The sequence below is a fragment of the Xenopus laevis genome, chromosome 7S (genome assembly GCF_017654675.1).
Source record: "Xenopus laevis strain J_2021 chromosome 7S, Xenopus_laevis_v10.1, whole genome shotgun sequence".
Classification (NCBI taxonomy): Eukaryota; Metazoa; Chordata; class Amphibia; order Anura; family Pipidae; genus Xenopus; species Xenopus laevis.
In genome coordinates, this window is record NC_054384.1 from 24,542,591 (window position 1) to 24,562,009 (window position 19,419).

A 19,419-nucleotide genomic window follows, 5' to 3' on the forward strand; every position below is an offset into this window, starting at 1 on the left:
TCCTTCATTTACATAATCCCACTAGGAACTGTCAGACACCTGGTCTGGGCAAATGGACATGAAATGCAAGAACTAACCTGTGAGAGTTTCCATAAAACTGCCACGTCTGATATTCCTCCATGAGATCAATATGATCCAAAGTGGAGTTATAAAAATCAGTGTAAGGGATCAGAGGTGGGTTACAAAGGGTATTAGCAGCATCTGGGAAAAAAAATGCACAAACCTTTTAACTTGGACATTAATATAATTGCACCGTTTTCTTTGTTTATAATATTTACATAAATAAAAGTTCATTACATGGGACATCATCATGGAGACCAGCTGTTCTTAAAGGAATAGTGCAGTGATTTCTAAATCCCAAATGTATGAAGATTGCTACTGCTGACAAAAGTAAGACACTTCTATGTGCATAAATCTAAACATAGAGAAGAAATAATTTAGCTTTCCATGCCTTGTAAGCATTACATAAAGTTTCTGACATCAAAATACTATTCAGGCTTGGTTCGGAGGCTTTTCTTTCATATAGGAATTAGGATATATGTATAACTCTTGATACATTTTACATTTATATACATTTCTAAAAGCCAGATTATGACATTTATGTTTACAACAATGTACTTATAAACTTCACATACCTAGTAAAGCGAGAACTTTGGTTGCAGAGGAAATCCACCATGTACATTTTGCCAAGGGTGGGAATTCTTCTGGCTTTGCCGGAAAGAGCCGTAATGAAATGAACTGCAGAAGTCTGTCCACCAACTGCTTGAATCGCTTCTGCGACATCCTATAGGAAAGGAAATTGGATTTAAATAAATATTCAAGGATCTAGGGAAGGTGACCAGGGTACCTGGTATATCCCTAAAAGGATTGTCTGGCAACCACAAACAAAAAGCACGAACATTGTACAGCACAAAACTAAGCTTTAATCCAAGTCATTTTCTTGATCCGTAGTTTAAAAACTCCAGTTCCTTCTAATAATATCAATATGTATAAATAAAAGTTCCATGCTTTCTCACTAGAGCTCCTGAGTGAGGGTAAGTGCACAATGGTCTTGCTACTCACATTGTTTGCTGGGGGATTTGATTTTAAATGCATTACATACTTAAAATGCTCACAGATAGCGTGGGACTCACGTACAATGAAGGGGCCTTGATGTGGCACGTGAGTTTACATATTTTGGTCAAAGTGTGGTACCAACACCTCATTTTTGTAATAATTCTTTTAACGTGCGCTGGCAATCTTTCTTCTTTTTTGCACCTGAATTAGAGTGTTGGTCCTCAAAGAATGTGCACTGCCTTAATAATTTGGCTTGACTCATTTGTTTTAATCATGGGATGTAGTTAACTAAATCTGGGTGAACAGCATATGCCTCTGTTTAACTTATAACATTTACTGAAAATATATAAACACATTTTGGATGATTTGGACACCCAGGCACTTACTCCATTGCAAAGTAGCGTTTTTCGCAAGAGAGACATCTTTAAAACAGCACCACACTTTTCTGTTGATACAGCAGAACCAAACCGTGTAAAGAAGTTTGGGAAAATTTAGAAATTGGAAATGAAAAAAAAAAAAAAACGTTTGTGTGGGACTGGCAAAAATCTGCATCAGTTCTGGGAAACTGTAAAATCTAGGAATGCAACATCTGGGTTCTATTCTATATAAAGTTTTATCAATTAGGACAGAATGCCATATGGTGAAATTAGGCAAGGGGGACGGTGGGTCCCGTGGCTGATATAGCTTCCAATATTACCTCCAATATCCGACTACAGCAAAAATGGACATAATAAGCTTAAAACAGGAACAAAGCGCAGATGTCGCCAAAGCGAATGTCAATCCAAAATATTATTTTTTTGCCTAATAAAAACAAACATAATTCTAAGCAACTTTGCAAAATACAATTTTCATTACAATTTTTCTAAGGTTTTTATGTTATTTGTACAGTATATGTATTGCTATTGAAAGCAGTGTTTGTCCTTTTCTATTCTCTGCCCTGATGGCTCAGTCTGTTGAAACAATGTAAGACAAGGCTGATTAACAGACCTGTCTTTGCTGGGGAACTAAGGGGCAAATTTACGAAAGGGCGAAGTGATTTAGCGTGACGTCATTTTGAAACTTTGCCGATTTACTAACAGTTGCTGGCATAACTTCGCTAGCAAAGGAGATAGACTCTAGCGGTACTTCGCTCCCTAACGCCAGGCAAATTTGCAAACTGTCGAATGGATGTAACTACGCAACTTCACTAAGATGCAGATTTTACTTAACGTTACCTCTTGCGCCAGACTTGCCTTCCCCACCTCAGACCAAGCGAAGTGCAATAGAGTAGATAGGAGTTACTAAAAAAATAGTTGAAATGTTTCTAAGTCCCAAAAAATGCTAGCGTCTTTTCCTTTTTTCAGGGTGATAGGCTGAAAAAGAGCATACATTTTTTTGGGGTAACCGGCTTCCCCCCTACATTTCCTAACATATGGCACATAAACTATACACTGGGCTCATGTGTAGGGCAATATAACAACTCTATTTTATTTTATCACGGTTTCCCGGGCTTGTGTAGTGTAATGTATTTGCTGCAACATATACGTCCATTCAACTTTAACTTCCTGCCGTATGCAAATTAGGCAATGGTAGCGCAACTTCGGTTCGCTTGGCGCAGTAACGCTAGCGCAACTTCGGTTCGCTTGGTGCCATGGACGCAACTTCGGATTTTAGTGAATAAACGTTGTCCTGGCAAATCTACGCCTGCTGAAGTGTTGCGCTGTGAGCGAAGCCGTCACTGGCGAATTTTTGGAGGTTAGTGAATTTGTCCCCAAGACTTTTGCAACATTGTTTAAAAACTAAAAGCGCTGCACAATATGTTGGCAATATGTCGGCGCTCTAAAAATATATGGTAATAATAATAGTAACTAACAACCAGGAGTCAGGCAAATGCTGCTTTCAACAGCAATTGTTTTTACAAATAAATTCAAGAGTACTGAAAATGTTTAATAAATGTATATTGTAAAGTTGAACAGAATTATATTTTCTTTAACTGAGCAAAGTTTTTATTTTGGGGTTGGCTTGCCCTCTAAATACAACAGAATTGTTGTTTGTGCAAGATACAGTTTTCAGCTTATGGTAATGTACAAATTTGCTCCTTACTTTTTAAACCAGTGAATTAGAAAATGGTGGTCAGCGTCGGAAAGTGTGGCGATCTGCCTTAGCAAATGGGCGTAGATGACGTAAGTAGATGTACTACTGAACTGTGGATTCTGGAACAAAAACAAGCAGCAAAACAATTTTAGTCCATTTCATTCGCTTCTGTCTTGGATTTCCAGTATTGCCATTTATGTGATTTTGAAGGGAACTCATACCTGTGTTAGAATAAAGTAAGCTCTTACGTCATCTTTGGTTCTTGGCCTAAGACAAACAAAAAAATATGTAAGAATGGCACCATACTATACAGGTTTCCAGATGTGCTTTTTTTGTTATACTTCTATATTTAAAAGGAAATATTTACAGCGCTTGCAGTCAAGAGCTTGATCTGTGTGCGGATGTTTGCAATCTCTCTACAGTACTGCTTCTACCATGCTCAAGTTGCTGTCTAGCACTATAGCTTCATATATCTACCAGTTAGAAGGAACTAGAACTGTCGATGAATGAAGATATTATCTGATATTCACTTAGGGGCCCAATACATTAACTTCGAGTGAAGGATTCGAAGTAAAAAAACTTCGAATTTCAAAGTGTTTTTTGGGCTACTTCGACCATCAAATGGGTTACTTCGAAGGATTCGAACTAAAAATCGTTCGACTATTCGATAGTCGAAGTACTGTCTCTTTAAGAAAAAACTTCGACCCCCTAGTTCGCCACCTAAAAGCTACCAAGGTCCATGTTAGCCTATGGGGAAGGTCCCCATAGGCTTTCCAAGTTTTTTCTGATCGAAGGATAATCCTTCGATTGATGGATTAAAATCCTTCGAATCGTTCAATTCGAAGGATTTAATCGATTTAATCTATTTGCGCTAAAATCCTTCGACTTCGATATTCGAAGTCGAAGGATTTTAATTCCCATGTCGAATATCGAGGGTTAATTAACACTCAATATTCGACCCTTGGTGAATTTGCCCCTTAATCTCATGCAAATACAACAATGTTTTGTATTCAGCAATGATGGTTTGGATGATTAAATACCCAACCTGCTTCTCTTGCCACTGCTTCATTGTTATTGATTTACAAGCTTTCATCATACTCCCGTAACGTGCACCATATATAAAGAACAAAACAAACAGCACAACAAGTAAACCAATAGAAAAAGCATAAATAAAGAATTGACACAAGGACCCTGTCTCTGAGAACTCGCCTTAATTATAAATGAATAGAGAATACATAAAATAAAAAATAGGTGAATTGGGTGCAACTTTTCACTTTGTTTAAATACATCAGCCATGTAATTCAAATTGCCACCAGTAACTGCTAAAGGGCTTATTTACTGAATGCATTTGCTTCACAAATGGCAACAGAAATCCCTCATTTAACCTTGTCCTAATAGCTATAACATCTGTAATAGCGGTTTCAGACCAGAAATTATAAATTGCAGCAAAACATTGACAGTAGGAGGTACTCGTATAGAAAAAAACATAATCAATAATTTTTATTTCATACATATACACACATACCCTTTCCATTCTCTTAACAGGCTGTTAATAATTCTTTTAAGAACGATTTTCTGGATATCTTGAGACTGCAAACAAAAAATTAAAGAAACATCAATATATTTGTCAAAACTCACTGTTGGTTCATTGGTTTTTGCGCTAATGATATATTTACAAAGAAAGAATGCCAGAAAATAAAAATTACTCCACAGGTTTTTAATACTAAGCTTGATATGCAGGGACAGTAAATTATGACTAAGACCTAGTTGTAGTACTTACATGTCATTACTCTTAGGGGCATATTTATTATGCTGTGTAAGGATAATATGCCACATTTCACGGTGTAAAAAACGGCATAAAATCTGGCGTATGTATGGGACAGCATTTCCAGTCTTACAAAGTATTTAAGTAAAATATGATACACAGCCTCTTAGGCTTTGGGGATATCTACTGATTGTGTGTTACCTATTACTGACGAGCAGGTTCAAAAACAATGCCCAATCCCAAACTGCCTGTTTAGAATCCACAACCCAACTGATGCTTTGCAGCCATTACTTACACCCGCCAATAATCTCATAGACCTAGGTAGGCTCAAAAATACATTAAATACTTGCAAAATAATCTGTTTCACGGTATCCAGTCTCAGGGGGTTATTTATTAAAGTTCGAATGCCAAAAAACTTGAACTATAAAATCAAAAGAAGATGTCCCGAAGATTTCCTGGTCTGCTCTGGGTTTTGTGCAATAATCCAAAGATTTTGTGGTTTTCGGCCAGAAAATCCGAAAAACTTGTACGATCCGTTTTTTTCCGAGTTTTTTCCAGCACACGAAATTTGTGGAAAAATGTGATGAATAAGGGGGAAAAACATGCAGATTTGGTCGGAGTTTATTTCAGAAAATAATGAGATCATTTCGGATTTTGATAAATAACCCTCTCAGTGTAGTTTAGACCTGCCGCCCACCCAAAAATGTACCTAAACCCAACAACAACTGAAAAATCTTGTTTATAAGGTGCTATAGTTATATTTAGAAAATGACTAGAAAACTGCAAGTAGGCATTAGTGATGTACAGGTCCCACACCCGACCTCCCTCAGCCCTCGTCCGACTTCGTTTTATAGACCCGGAATTCGGAAGCCGGCACTGCAACGTGGCGGGGGGGGGGGAGGAGAAAAGCCCAACAAGCAACCGCGAAGAGGAGTGCGAGGTCGACCCAAAACCGCCTGACTCGCGGGTATCAGGCCGGCCTGCACATCACTAATAGGCATGATTCTAACTAGATCTGAATTCATTGACATTAACATCATTTAATCACTGTTTCAGCAAAATGAATACTAGAGTCCCCAATTTAGCTTTCTTCTTTCAACACAGTAATACTTACAGTTGATAATAAGGTGTCATACACAGCATTCAGAAATTTTGTATTGATTCTGGAGTCCTCAATGGTGTTAACAAAAGAATTGACATCTCTCTGTAAATATTAGATAGAAGGGTGTAGTAAGCAATGTCTACATGTGATCCTACACAAATAGTAATTGTATCACAGCTTGACAGCTCAGTGAAATATTTATACAATTTACTTAGTTCCTCAATGTTATGTATATATGCTTTGTGTGGTGATTATTTAGGCTCACCATATGATTTTGGCTGCATGGCATGGTGAAAAAAAAAAAAAACATAAACAGGGAAATAAGAGGTTGTTCGCCATTATATTCACTTTAAGTATGACACAGGCATTGATATTCTGAGACAATCTGCAATTGTTTTTCATTTTGTATGTTTTTTTTATGTTAATTAGCTTTTTTAATAGTGCTGCTCTGCAGTCTGAAATTGCAGAAGCTATCTGGTTGCTATGATCTTGTTTACCTTAGCAACCAGGCAGTGGTTTGAATGAGAGACTAGAATATGAATAGGAGAGGGACTGAATAGAAAGATAACATTAGAAAATGTACTCTCACAAAGCAAGTTTTTTAGCTGTTGGTGTCAGTGACCCTTATGTAACAGCTGGAGATGGAGAGGAAGGCATATCATTTCTGCATTATACGGTCAGGCAAAAAAAAAAAAAAAGTCATATTTTGGGTACCTACAAACTGTTCATTAGATGGAAATACCAAAACAGAAATAGAAAATGGCTATGTATTAAAATGGGTGAAACCAGAAAGTGTTGGTGGGTGAGGCTTATTATAACAAAGGGTATGGCTTATAACTGTGTGAGGGGCTGCACATTAAATTAAAATCCATTACATATACTGAAATCCTGTAGATTTGACTGGACAATAAAAGCAGAGGCTTTTAGAATATATGAGTTTGGTAATTCAGTGGTACAGTTATGGGACCCATTATCCCAAATGCTTGGGACCTGGGGATAAGGAAGCTTTCTATCATTTGGATTTCTATACTTTGCATCTACTAAAATAGCATTTAAACATTATATAAATTCAATAGATTTGTTTTGCCATCAACATGGATTTATGTAGCTTAGTTACCATACTTAGTACAAGATAGGACTATGAGATGGCTTTTCCATAATTTGCAGCTTTTTGTATGTACAGGGTTTGCAGATAAACAATCCCATGCCTGTTATAAACAAGGGTCTGATACCATTCATTTTTCTATAGGATCTACAGATGAACGAAAAAACTCATCCTGTACAAAACAGAACTCTTTCCAAAAACAATATATCCGCAGATGCTGAAATCACAGCCTAGAAATAGATAAATATATTTAACATCATAACATTACCTTAAATGTAGCATTTAATTCCAAAAATGAATCAAATGTTGTTAAATAAAATTCATGTACTGTCCTCCATTCTCCTGTCAATTTTGCTTTTTCCAAATCCACTCTGAAAAAAAAAAAAAAACAGCAAATACAAAATAAATAATTTGCAAATAAAAGAACTTTCAAAGAAACCACATATTGGGGTAGTTACAGGAGGCATTCATCTTTTAATAAAAAGTTTCAGTTGGTCTGATTACAATACGTTTGCAGCTTTTGCAGAGCATTTGTTTATAGATGGGTCAGCAACGACCATTTGTACACACACGACCATATATACACACACGCAATCACAACTGCCTGCGAAAAGTTCTTTAGAACTGGCCATTCCATAACATACTAAGTGTTAACTTAAGGTGAACCACCCCTTGGGTTGCCACCTTTTCTGCTGCTGGAAAACGGATAGGGGGGCAGGGTGCATACATTTGGGGGCAGGAAGGTGACATAGGAGGCGAGGTTGTGACATCAGGAGTGGGACTGATGATGTGGCTATCCACCATGTCATTATTTTCAACGTCATTTCTGTATTTCACCCGGACAGCTCGGCATTTGTAATTACAATGTTTAAATCTTGTAGAAAATCATGTAAAAATTACATATGCCCCAGGTTCTCTATATTTAGGTACTAAACCCGAGATTATCAATGTGCACCCCAACTCTATTAGAACTCAGATGGTAGCCCCAATGGAAGCTTATTCGTACATACTATATTACACTCCAATACAGTCTAGGGTGCCTGTACATTATTTGTAAATGCATGCCAAAATCATATTTTAGTGTTACTGGTCCTTTAAATAGAAAGCGTTCCAATGAGACAAGAAAAAGTCATCTGTAGAAAGGAGAGATGAATGACTTGGGACATTATAGCAGTAATAAATGACTATTCAACAACACACAAATGCTTAAGACTTTAAAGGTGTGTAGGTTCTCTCTATTTCTGGAAGTAAAAATGTGACCCATGGTACAAGGCCTCTGTTATTTGCCTTTGAACTGCAATTTCCCAAATAATTTAGCAAACCCATGTGCTGACTTATCTGATTCTTTTTATAGCTCATTGTTTATTGTCCTTTTCATTGGTTAATAAATCAACTACAGGGGCAAAGGTGAAACCTCAGCCTTTTCCAGCCGCTTTTAATACATGCCAAAGCATTTGATAGAATGGTTTTTATTAAATCTGGAATGATATCAGCTCTCTGGTACTGAAATTCCTCTTTATTCATTGTGAGACATTAATAGCATTTTATTTGGCTAATGATTGCTGGGAATTCCTCAGTGTTCATTACATAACAGAGCAAAACTGACTAATCCATGGGATCTTTTTCTTTCCTACAAAGCGTATGCGTTCCGCTATGCTTTCCTATCCTATGGCATGTCAGTGGCTAATCAAATAAAATGTTATTCTCACGTATCTGTTTAGTTACCATTTGCCTTCTGTTCTCATTATATATATATATATATATATATATATATATATATATATATATATATATATATATATATATATATATATTCTTACAGTCAATAAGAATGTTTGAGGCAGGTTGGTAACTTCAAAAACAGCTGGCGGGGCTATTCTTCAACTCTATGTTGAAGAGTAAAGAATTGGCCATTAGTAATGGTAGGTTAAGGCAGAGCAACCCACCCCAACCATCTTCATGCGTTTCCTTTTTGATCTTCCTCTACACTTCTCATCGGCCTGTACCTCAGTAAAGTTAAAATCAGACTTTTCAGAAAGGCGCATGTGCAGTCGGCGCAGTGTATGGGGTTCTGCCCTCATTACAACGGATCGCGGTGGGATCAGAAGCAGAACCTGGTGCGCCGGTGTGGCTGGACCAATTTTGCTGGCACAGGTACATGGGGGCAGCAAGTGGGGCCTAAATAACATTTTTGTGACTGGAGCTGGCACATATTCTAGGGGGGACTGGCACAGGTACATATGGCTGGTAAAGGTTAAATAGTTTGTGGCTGCACTGATGCTGGCACAGGTTGGGGGGGGGCAAACATGAAGGGGGTTGCCTAAATATTTTATTTGGCAGCACTGGATGCTGGCACAGGGAAATCATGTGGGGGGGGCTGGCTAAATATTTTTGGTGGCTTTACGGATGCTGGACACTGGTACAGTTTTAGTGGGGTGGAAAAATATTTTATATGGCTGCACTGAATGCTGGCACAGGTTCAGGGGGCAATCAGGAGGAAGGGGCTCATTTTATGTGACTAACTGCTGGCACAGTTATAAGGCAATAGGAAAGTTTTTTTTATTTACTGTATACAGTAGAACCCCCATTTTACGTTTTTCAGGGGACCAGAAAAAATGGTGTGAAATCCATGTAAAAATTTAAAATGAGTTCCCGAATTATGCTTAATATATATGAGGGACCACCAAACAACAATGTAAAATGAGGGGAAACTTAAAATCAGGGGATTTAAAATGGAGGTTCCACTGTATTTAAATAAAGTACAAGCTACATTCATTAATGTGTTGCAAGATTTCTTTATTAAAAACTGAAATGTTAAAATAGCACGGCATGAAATGGTAATGTGGGACTACAGGATGGGGGGGTTGGGCTAATGAAGCACTTGCCTAGGGTGCCAAAATACCATGACCCAGCCCTGTCCATGATCCTTGGGTTATATTTCTTATGTGGGTTATATTTACGTACACATCTATGCAAAACCTAATCAAAAAAAGATAAGGAATAAATTATGACAAGCATCAATGCAAATCAATATTCTGGATACAAAATGAATTAAAGAAAACTGCACAGTGTACTACATTTACGTTCTACAGTATCTTACACTATAGTGATAATTGTCAGGTTGCTTCAGGCATCCCTGAAATCAGTCCACTGAGCAGTTTCTGATTAATAAACTACCATATAGAGAAGAAACTGGTTCTCACAGACTTCTTAAAGGAGAACTAAACCCTAAATATGGCTAGAAATGTCATATTGTATATACTACACTTATTGCACCAGCCTAAAGGTTCAGTATCTCTATAGTGGTAACGATTCAGTCAAAGTTGTCACAGCACAATTTGGATTGTTAGGTTTGTCAGTGACATGCTCCATGTGTGTGCGTTAAGCAACTGGTGAGAAGCCGAGCTTAGGGGTCTTCACAAATCATCAAGCAGCAAATTAGGTTTGCTTCTCATACAAGCAAATTCTACAGAGTATATCTTTAAGAAGATGTAAAGACACATAATAAAGCTGGGACTTATACAGTTTTCTTGGTAAAAGTCTTTGGAGGCACAAACTGACAGTTTAATTTTGAAGAATCCCATTTCTAATTTAGGAACATGGTTACAGGAAGTGGTTTCAGCCACAATGCCATAGAGGCAATAATAGATGTCTGAAGTTTCATTGTGTCTTTCCGTTTCAATGCCAATTTGTTTCAGTCCAGAGACAAATAATTTAAAAACATATAAAATGTGGACACACTTAAACCACATTAATCAGAACAGATTCTGTGCATCAACTTTCTCAGAACAGAATCAGTCTGTTTCTCTTTGATTAACCAGCAAGAGGGACTCTGTTATGAATAGTAGCACTCTACAGGATAGGGCATTATATGATTAACAGATTGACTTATCGTTTTTGTTTTTTTTTTGCAATAGTTAATGTTGCTCCCCTGAGTGGAGTGGTAACACATGGTGATAGCCTTTACCCTGCAATTTTGCTCTAATAATGCTTCCATTGATCCAGGGGCGTAACTACAGAGGAAGCAGTCCCTGCGCTTGCAGGAGGGCCCAGGAGGTACAGAGGCCCAATAAGGCCCTACTTAATGAGCAATTTCAATATATATTGGTAAAACAGGACAACTTCTGGATATTTTGGGGGCCCTAAAATATAATTGCTGTGTGGCCCAATAACATCTAGTTATGCCACAGCACTGATCTGATCCACTTCATCTTTATGACTAGCTTCAGTTGAGATGGGGGAGAGAAAGGCCATTTTCCAATAAGTAGCTTATAAAGTTTTTGCAGCTGTAAGTATCTGAGTCATTAGCCTGCTGGTGTCTGGGGAATCTAAATGAATTGATGGTCTTACCCAAAAAGTCAAAGGGTATGGGTCAATTCTGTGTTTGAAGACATTTGACAGGGTGTCACCATTCCCCAGAACTTCTTGACAACCTTTCACGTCAAACACATGTGGAACAAAGTGCTCCTTTCCCCACAAGAAGAAATACAACAGGGTAATGGGAAAAGGTGCTCCCGAGAGGCTAGAGAGCCATGAAGGAGTGCTGCACTATCTATAAATCCGTTTATAAGCCCTTCCCATCACGTGACACAAGGTCTTTCTGGCTTTATCCTATATTATCTGCTGACAGCGAGAAGGTAATATCTCAGTCTAAAAATCCAATTCAAAGTTGCGAAAGGAAAACACACCACTTTGTGAAATTACATCTATGCAAAATTACTACACTATATGAGAATCATTCTCTTGTTGTCTACACCTCGTGCTGGATTAGCGCTGGTTTCCTTTCGCAACTTTGAATTGGATTTCTATACAAGTCACTGAGGGAGAACAGACCCCTTTGAGAACCGGCAGAGGGAGCGGACTACCAAAGCCTTTGATATCCTTTTATCACTGTGAATATCTCAGTCTAAACCTGCCTGCCACTTCATTTTATACAGTTGGACCAGACTAGTATGGTCTGCTGAGAGACTGTTATAGAGCATAGAGATTAGGGGAGTACCAGTCTTTGAGTCGCTGCAGAGGAGTATAATTAAATATTTCTAATTTTTAAAAATAATTTCATTTATTTCCAATAATAAAACTGTACCTTTGTACCCAGCTAAGATATTATTCACAGTCCACTAAAATTCTTCAGTCCAGAAGATTGAGTTCATTATATACAGCTAAGTGCCCACTTTAGTATCTCCAAAATGTTTCCATTATTTTTACTGCTCCCTGTATGAAATGAATGAAAGATGAAGGCATTGGACAAGGAATAAAGAAATCAGAAGGAACAGTCCAATCACGGATGCCATTAAAACTTCTTCAAGCTAAGGGTCAACAAATATAAAATTTTTGATCAAGATGTTTAATCCAGGAGCAGAATACATTGTATGATTTATACAGAAGCTATATATGCAATCAGCAGAATAACTACTAATAGTGTAATGCAAAGGCCAAATTAATTTTCTGGATTGCTAGTTACTCGTATGTCCCTATGATTGGTGGTAATTTCCAACAATACAGAAATAGCAGCACTTTCACCTTGGTGTGGGCTTGTAAACTTGATGCAACATTCAAGTATATACACTAAATCTAAGCATGGTTATGTTATAACAATAATTTAAATCAGAGGATCCCAAACTGAGGGGTTGACTACTCAAGGGGGACACAAAACTGTGGATGGATTAGCCCAGCCTAGAGTTTAATTAAGGCGAGAGGGGAACGTGCTGAACATACTATTTGTCTGTTTTAATCACAAAATCTATTTAATTTTTTAGCAAAACAGGACATAAATATTGACTATTTCACGTTTGGTTCTTGAGAAGTAGATAATTAGATTTCCACTACACAGATAATGCCCCTGCAATATGGACGCCTGATTATCCATATAGTCACAACAAAAGGGGAATGGAGGGGATTATACACTGGGAATATATTTATCTTGCAAGAATGAAACAGAGAATCTTCAGATCCTCTAATTGCCCAGTTTAGCGATTATATTATTTAGTTATTTTGAAATTTAAAATAGTTGTCCAAATGTTTGTAATTTACATTGGGAAATAATGATGCAGATAGGTGTTTGAGCTCTGCAGAGCCAGCAACGCTGAGCACAAACAAACCATTCAAAATGACTGTGCTTCGGATAAATGTACAAATCAATTTGCTAAGATTAATGTGTTGATTTGTTAATGATGCTTAATGGGAAAGGAAATCAAACTACAGGGAATTTGCAGATTTAATAAAACTGCCACTGTAAAAAAATCACATTTATTACATGGTGGCAAAACTGTACCTAGGGTTCAAGGTTTGAACACAGTCAGGGAATTGGCAAGGAGTTTATGCTCTCCCGCTTGCTGCTTGCATGGGTGTGGGGTTCTTTCCATACTCCAAAAACATATAGGTAGATATAGGTAGATAAATTGGCTCCCTAAAAGGGCTGTGTGTAAATGTGATAGGGACCTTAGATTGTAAACTCCACTGAGGCAAGAATTGATGTGGTGGTGTATATGTCAGTGCTATATAAAAAATAATAACTGAGCTCAGCTTTACCTCACGTTTTAGCAACATTTTGAAAACTTCATATCTCTTCACATTTACCCTAAAGAACAGCGACAATTCAGGGGAAAACGCCGCCTGAGGCGGCTCCTGCAATGCCGCCCCCCTCCCCGGTTTACCAGTGGGGAGGCAGGAACTCTAATGCGGAGAGTGCTATTGCGCTCTCTCACATTAGTAAAGCCGAATTTCCGGTTTAAAAACCGGAAATTCGGCTCTTAAAAAGGTACCAGGAGCGGCTTTTTGCCGCCCCTGGAAACCTCTCCGGCGTGCCGCCTGAGGCAAGACTTTCAACTCGCCTCGTTGGCGGCGCGCCCCTGCTAAAGAACTTTATGATTTTGCTTGTTAACATACATGGATATGTCCATTTGAGATGAAATCATACATGTTTGGAAAATTGGAGCATTGGCTTCCTTCCAGTAGCATTTGCTCCTGGCTCTTCTGAATAGTAGTGTTAGTTTCTACTTAGGGACTACTCCACCTGTGAAATACAGGTTTATATTTTCCTTTTAACATGATATTTTGCTCCCTGCTGAGAAGAAATGTGTTCCAGCACATAAAGAAGCTGAGCTGGATAACATCTCTAAAGTTTACAGATGGCTAAAATCTCAACAAAAACTACAGCAAGTAATGAGCTGTTATGACTGCAGAGAGACTCATGACTAAATAGCAATTCCTTCGCTAGTGAGGTCTCTTGGCATTTTGTAAATGGCACCCTTCGGAACCAAATTATACGAAAACAAAGTACATCTACCTTTTAAAGTCAGTTACATCATATGGCACACACTCCCGGGGAAGTGTTGTTGGAGAGCAAATTGTCCCTGAATAAGCAATTGGTATTATTTTGTGTAACATTATTCAGTGGAATTACATAACACAAATAACTGCGCATGTAAGAGCTGGATCAGCGCTGTTGATACAGCTGGAAAAGTATTGAACACATCAACGTTTTTCTCAGTAAGTATATTTCTAATTGGGCTATTGACATGAAATTTACACAAGATATCGGTAACAACCGAAGTAAGCCACACGTAAAAAGAACTCAAAAGAAATAAATCAATAAATTAAGTTTTGTGTAGTAAAGTGGAATGACACAGGGAATAAGTATTGAACACACTAACTGAAATGTATTAAATACTTAGGAGAAAGGCCTTTGTTGGTAATGACAGCTTAAAGACACCTCCTGTATGGATAAACTAGTCACATGCATTGCTCAGGTGGGATTTTGGCCCATTCTTCCACACAGAATGGATTAGTTGCACCTGAACAGACTGTATAAATAGAACCCCTGGCACTCCAGTGAGTCTGTTTGAAATCAGTCTGCTGACTGGATAAAGCAACTTAAAGCAAACAAATCACCTGAAACGGATAAGTATTTATTAACTGCTATTTTATATTAAGGTTTATATTTAACTACTGTGGTTTTATTTTGTAAAGTTTTTTTTTTCTGTCTTGGGTGCTAAACAGCAAAGTTTGGTGTGCTAGAGTGCTTACAGCAAGTTTGTCACAACCTGCTTTACTTTGCAGTTTTCCCTCCGTTTGAGGGGGTGGGGTTTGATTAGTTGCACCTGAACAGACTGTATACATAGAACCCCTGGCACTCCAGTGGAGCTTGCTCTAGTGTTAGCTTCTCTTAAGTGTTTGCTCCTTAAGTGGGGGATCTGTAAGTGGAGTTACAAGTGGGGGATCTGTAAGTGGAGTTACAAGTGGGGGATCTGTAAGTGGAGTTACAAGTGGGGGATCTGTAAGTGGAGTTACAAACACCGGAGTTGAAAACTAAAGGAGGTTCAAACTAGGTCAAAAGTTTGTTCTAAACCCTCATTTTTTATATATTTATTTTCATTTTTTCCTGTTTTGATCTGTAACTGGGATAATGAGTGCTAGCAAGATTGAAGGTCTGACTCAGTGCACAGTCTGCCATATGTATGCAGATTTGGAACAAGAGATCCAAAATGCTTACCTCTGTGGTGGTTGTGAGCAAATTGCCACTTTGGAGGCTCACGTTAGAGCACTAGAGCAACAAATTGCAACATTGCGGTCGATTGACAATCTTGAAAGGAGTCTTTTGCTCACTGAGCAGGACCTAGCGGGGTCAGATAGTTTGGGGGGAACAGAACAGCAGCAGGATATTGAGGCAGCTAGCTGGGTGACAGTTAGAAAATCTAAGGTGGGCAAAAGGAAAATGGAGGCTGATCCAGAGATTATACATCGCAACAAATTTGCCAGATTGTGTGAAGATGATGGGAGTATGAACTCTGGATTGGCAATTCTAGATGGGGCTGATCTCTCTAACAGCCGGGAGACCAGTTTCTCTAGTAGTGGTGGGGAGGAGAGTAGAGTCAGGCCTAAGCAGATTGTGGTTGTAGGGGACTCAATTATTAGGAAAGTGGATAGGGTAATTTGTCGTCCGGATCGCTATAACCGAACAGTTTGCTGTCTACCTGGTGCCAGGGTTCGGCATGTGGTTAATCGGATATTATATCGGACAAATTATTGGGTGGGGCTGGGCATGACCCAGCTGTCTTAGTGCATATCGGTACTAATGACAAAATAAATGGTAGATGGAAGACCTTAAAGAATGATTTCAGGGATCTAGGCTCTAAGATCAAGGAAAGGTCTTCCAATGTCATCTTTTCTGAAATTTTGCCTGTGCCACGTGCAAGTTTAGGAAAACAGCGGGAGTTTAGGGAGCTAAATGCGTGGCTCAAGTCTTGGTGCAGGAAGGAAGGGTTTGGGTTCCTAGAGCACTGGGCTGATTTTTCGTTGGGGTACAACCTATACAGTCGTGACGGTTTGCACCTCAATGGAAGGGGGTCCGCGGTGCTAGGGGAAAGAATGGCTAAGAGGTTGGAGGAGTGTTTAAACTAGGCAAGTGGGGGGTGGGTGAGATAAAGAATTATGGGGAAGCTAGGGTAGACGGGGCAGTGGGGTTAGTAAGGGGTCATGGGGGAGGAGTAAGGGGGGCATACAGTTTACCAGCTAAGGAGGTCCCTCTGTTACAAGGAAAACAGAATAATACTAACTTAACGTATAATTCTTCACTAAGTAATGCAAATTTCAAAAGTAAAAGTAGTAACCTCCGCTGTATGCTGGCAAATGCACGGAGTTTGTCAGGTAAAATGGGAGACCTGGAATTAATTGCATGCCCTAAAAATTATGATATAATTGGTATCACTGAGACCTGGTGGGATGAAACATGTGACTGGATTGTGAATTTAAATGGTTACACCCTTTTTAGGAGGGACAGAGGGTTTAAAAAGGGAAGAGGAGTGTGTTTGTTTGTAAAGCCTGAATTAAAGCCATGCGCTAAAGAAATAACAATAGCTGGCACTGGTGAGGGTGTAGAATCACTCTGGGTAGAGATTTTGACTGGGCAAAAGGTAACAAAAAGAATTATCATTGGTGTATGCTATAAACCACCTCGTATAAGTGTCGAGTATGAAGCCCAGCTACTCTTGCAGATACAAGCGGCTTCACAGCTGGGTCAAGTTGTTGCTATGGGTGACTTCAATTATCCAGACATTGACTGGGGTAATGGGGTTGCTAAGACAGAAAAAGCTAGTAGGTTTGTAAATATGCTGAATGACAACTTTTTATTCCAGCTCGTTCAAGAACCTACTAGGAATAACTCTCTTTTGGACCTTGTAATAACTAACAATACGGAACTCATCTCTAACATTTGTGTGGGGGAGCATTTAGGGAATAGTGATCATAACATGGTCTCCTTTGAGATTCTGTTGCAGAAGCAATTCTATAAGGGAGTAACTAAAACACTAAATTTCAGACGTGCAAACTGACAGTATAAGGGCATCTCTGCAACATATTAAGTGGGAAATGCTTTTCTCAGGGTTAAACACAGAACAAAAATGGGAAGTCTTTAAAATGCTGCTTTGATAAATATACTTGTCAGTATATTCCACTTGTAAGCAAGGAACGTCGTTGCAAAGCAAAACCTTTTTGGTTCAATAGAAGCGTTGGTGTTGAGGTGGGTAAGAAAAGACGTGCTTTTAAGGCTTTCAAGTTAGCTGGTACAGCCGAAACATTTATAAGGTACAAGGAGGCCAATAAATCATGCAAAGCTATAAGGGAAGCTAAAATTGCTATAGAAAAGGGTATTGCAGCAAGCAGTAAAAAAAATCCAAAATTATTTTTTAAATATGTTAATAGTAAAAAAATGAAGCAGGAAGGGGTGGGACCCTTACTATCAGAGGGGGGTCAGCTGGTTGATGAAAACAAAATAAAAGCGCAGATTCTGAACTCATATTTTTCATCGGTCTACACAAATGAGGAATCAGTAAGTGAAGGTTTCCTTCTTAACAGTCCCAATTCTAGTAAAACAACTAATGATGCATGGTTCACACATGAAGAAATTCAAAAGAGACTAATGTTAAGATTAACAAAGGTCCAGGGCCAGATGGTATTCATCCCAGGGTAATTAGCGAGCTTAGCTCTGTGATTGCCAAACCTCTTTACTTAATTTTTCAGGATTCATTGAGATCTGGCATAGTGCCGAGAGACTGGCGAATTGCTAATGTGGTGCCTCTATTCAAAAAAGGATCCCGTTCTCAGCCTCAAAACTATAGGCCAGTTAGTCTGACGTCAGTGGTAGGAAAGCTTTTCGAAGGTTTAATAAAGGATAAGATACTGGACTTCATAGCAAATCATAATACTATGAGTTTGTGCCAGCATGGTTTTATGCGTAATAGATCTTGCCAGACTAAAACTCTTTTTATGAGAATGTAAGTAGAGACCTCGATTCTGGGATGGCAGTGGATGTGATTTACTTAGATTTTGCTAAAGCATTTGATACAGTGCCACACAAAAGGTTACTGGTTAAATGAAGGAATGTTGGCCTGGAACATAGTATTTGTACCTGGATAGAGAACTGGCTAAAAGATAGACTACAAAGAGTGGTGGTAAATGGAACATTTTCTAATTGGACCAGTGTTGTTAGTGGAGTACCGCAGGGCTCTGTACTAGGTCCCTTGCTTTTCAACTTGTTTATTAATGACCTGGAGGTGGGCATTGAAAGTACTGTTTCTATTTTTGCAGATGATACTAAATTGTGCAGAACTATAGGTTCCATGCAGGATGCTGCCACTTTGCAGAGTGATTTGTCTAAACTGGAAAACTGGGCAAAAAACTGGAAAATGAGGTTCAATGTTGATAAATGCAAGGTTATGCACTTTGGCAAAAATAATATAAATGCAAGTTATACACTAAATGGCAGTGTGTTGGGAGTTTCCTTAAATGAGAAGGATCTAGGGGTCTTTGTAGATAACACGTTGTCTAATTCTGGGCAGTGCCATTCTGTGGCTACTAAAGCAAATAAAGTTCTGTCTTGCATAAAAAAGGGCATTAACTCAAGGGATGAAAACATAATTATGCCTCTTTATAGGTCCCTGGTAAGGCCTCATCTGGAGTATGCAGTGCAGTTTTGGACTCCAGTCCTTAAGAGGGATATAAATGAGCTGGAGAGAGTGCAGAGACGTGCAACTAAATTGGTTAGAGGGACGGAAGACTTAAATTATGAGGGTAGACTGTCAAGGTTGGGGTTGTTTTCTCTGGAAAAAAGGCGCTTGCGTGGGGACATGATTACACTTTACAAGTACATTAGAGGACATTATAGACAAATGGCAGGGGACCTTTTTACCCATAAAGTGGATCACCGTACCAGAGGCCACCCCTTTAGACTAGAAGAAAAGAACTTTCATTTGAAGCAACGTAGGGGGTTCTTCACAGTCAGGACAGTGAGGTTGTGGAATGCACTGCCGGGTGATGTTG

The 19,419-nt window shown here is 38.7% G+C and overlaps 1 protein-coding gene across 2 annotated transcripts in view; it reads right to left on the reverse strand.

The window, feature by feature from the left end:
* hectd2.S (HECT domain containing E3 ubiquitin protein ligase 2 S homeolog) overlaps positions 1-19,419 on the reverse strand; it is a 196,683-nt gene that overhangs the window by 18,271 nt on the left and 158,993 nt on the right. For both annotated transcript variants that reach the window (XM_041571013.1, XM_018227501.2), the window contains exons 4-10: positions 7,370-7,472; positions 6,009-6,098; positions 4,655-4,719; positions 3,351-3,396; positions 3,139-3,248; positions 636-784; positions 78-201 (exon numbers count right to left, since the gene is read on the reverse strand). In XM_041571013.1, the coding sequence (XP_041426947.1) occupies positions 78-201; positions 636-784; positions 3,139-3,248; positions 3,351-3,396; positions 4,655-4,719; positions 6,009-6,098; positions 7,370-7,472 (687 nt within the window). The remainder of the gene's footprint in view (positions 1-77; positions 202-635; positions 785-3,138; positions 3,249-3,350; positions 3,397-4,654; positions 4,720-6,008; positions 6,099-7,369; positions 7,473-19,419) is intronic.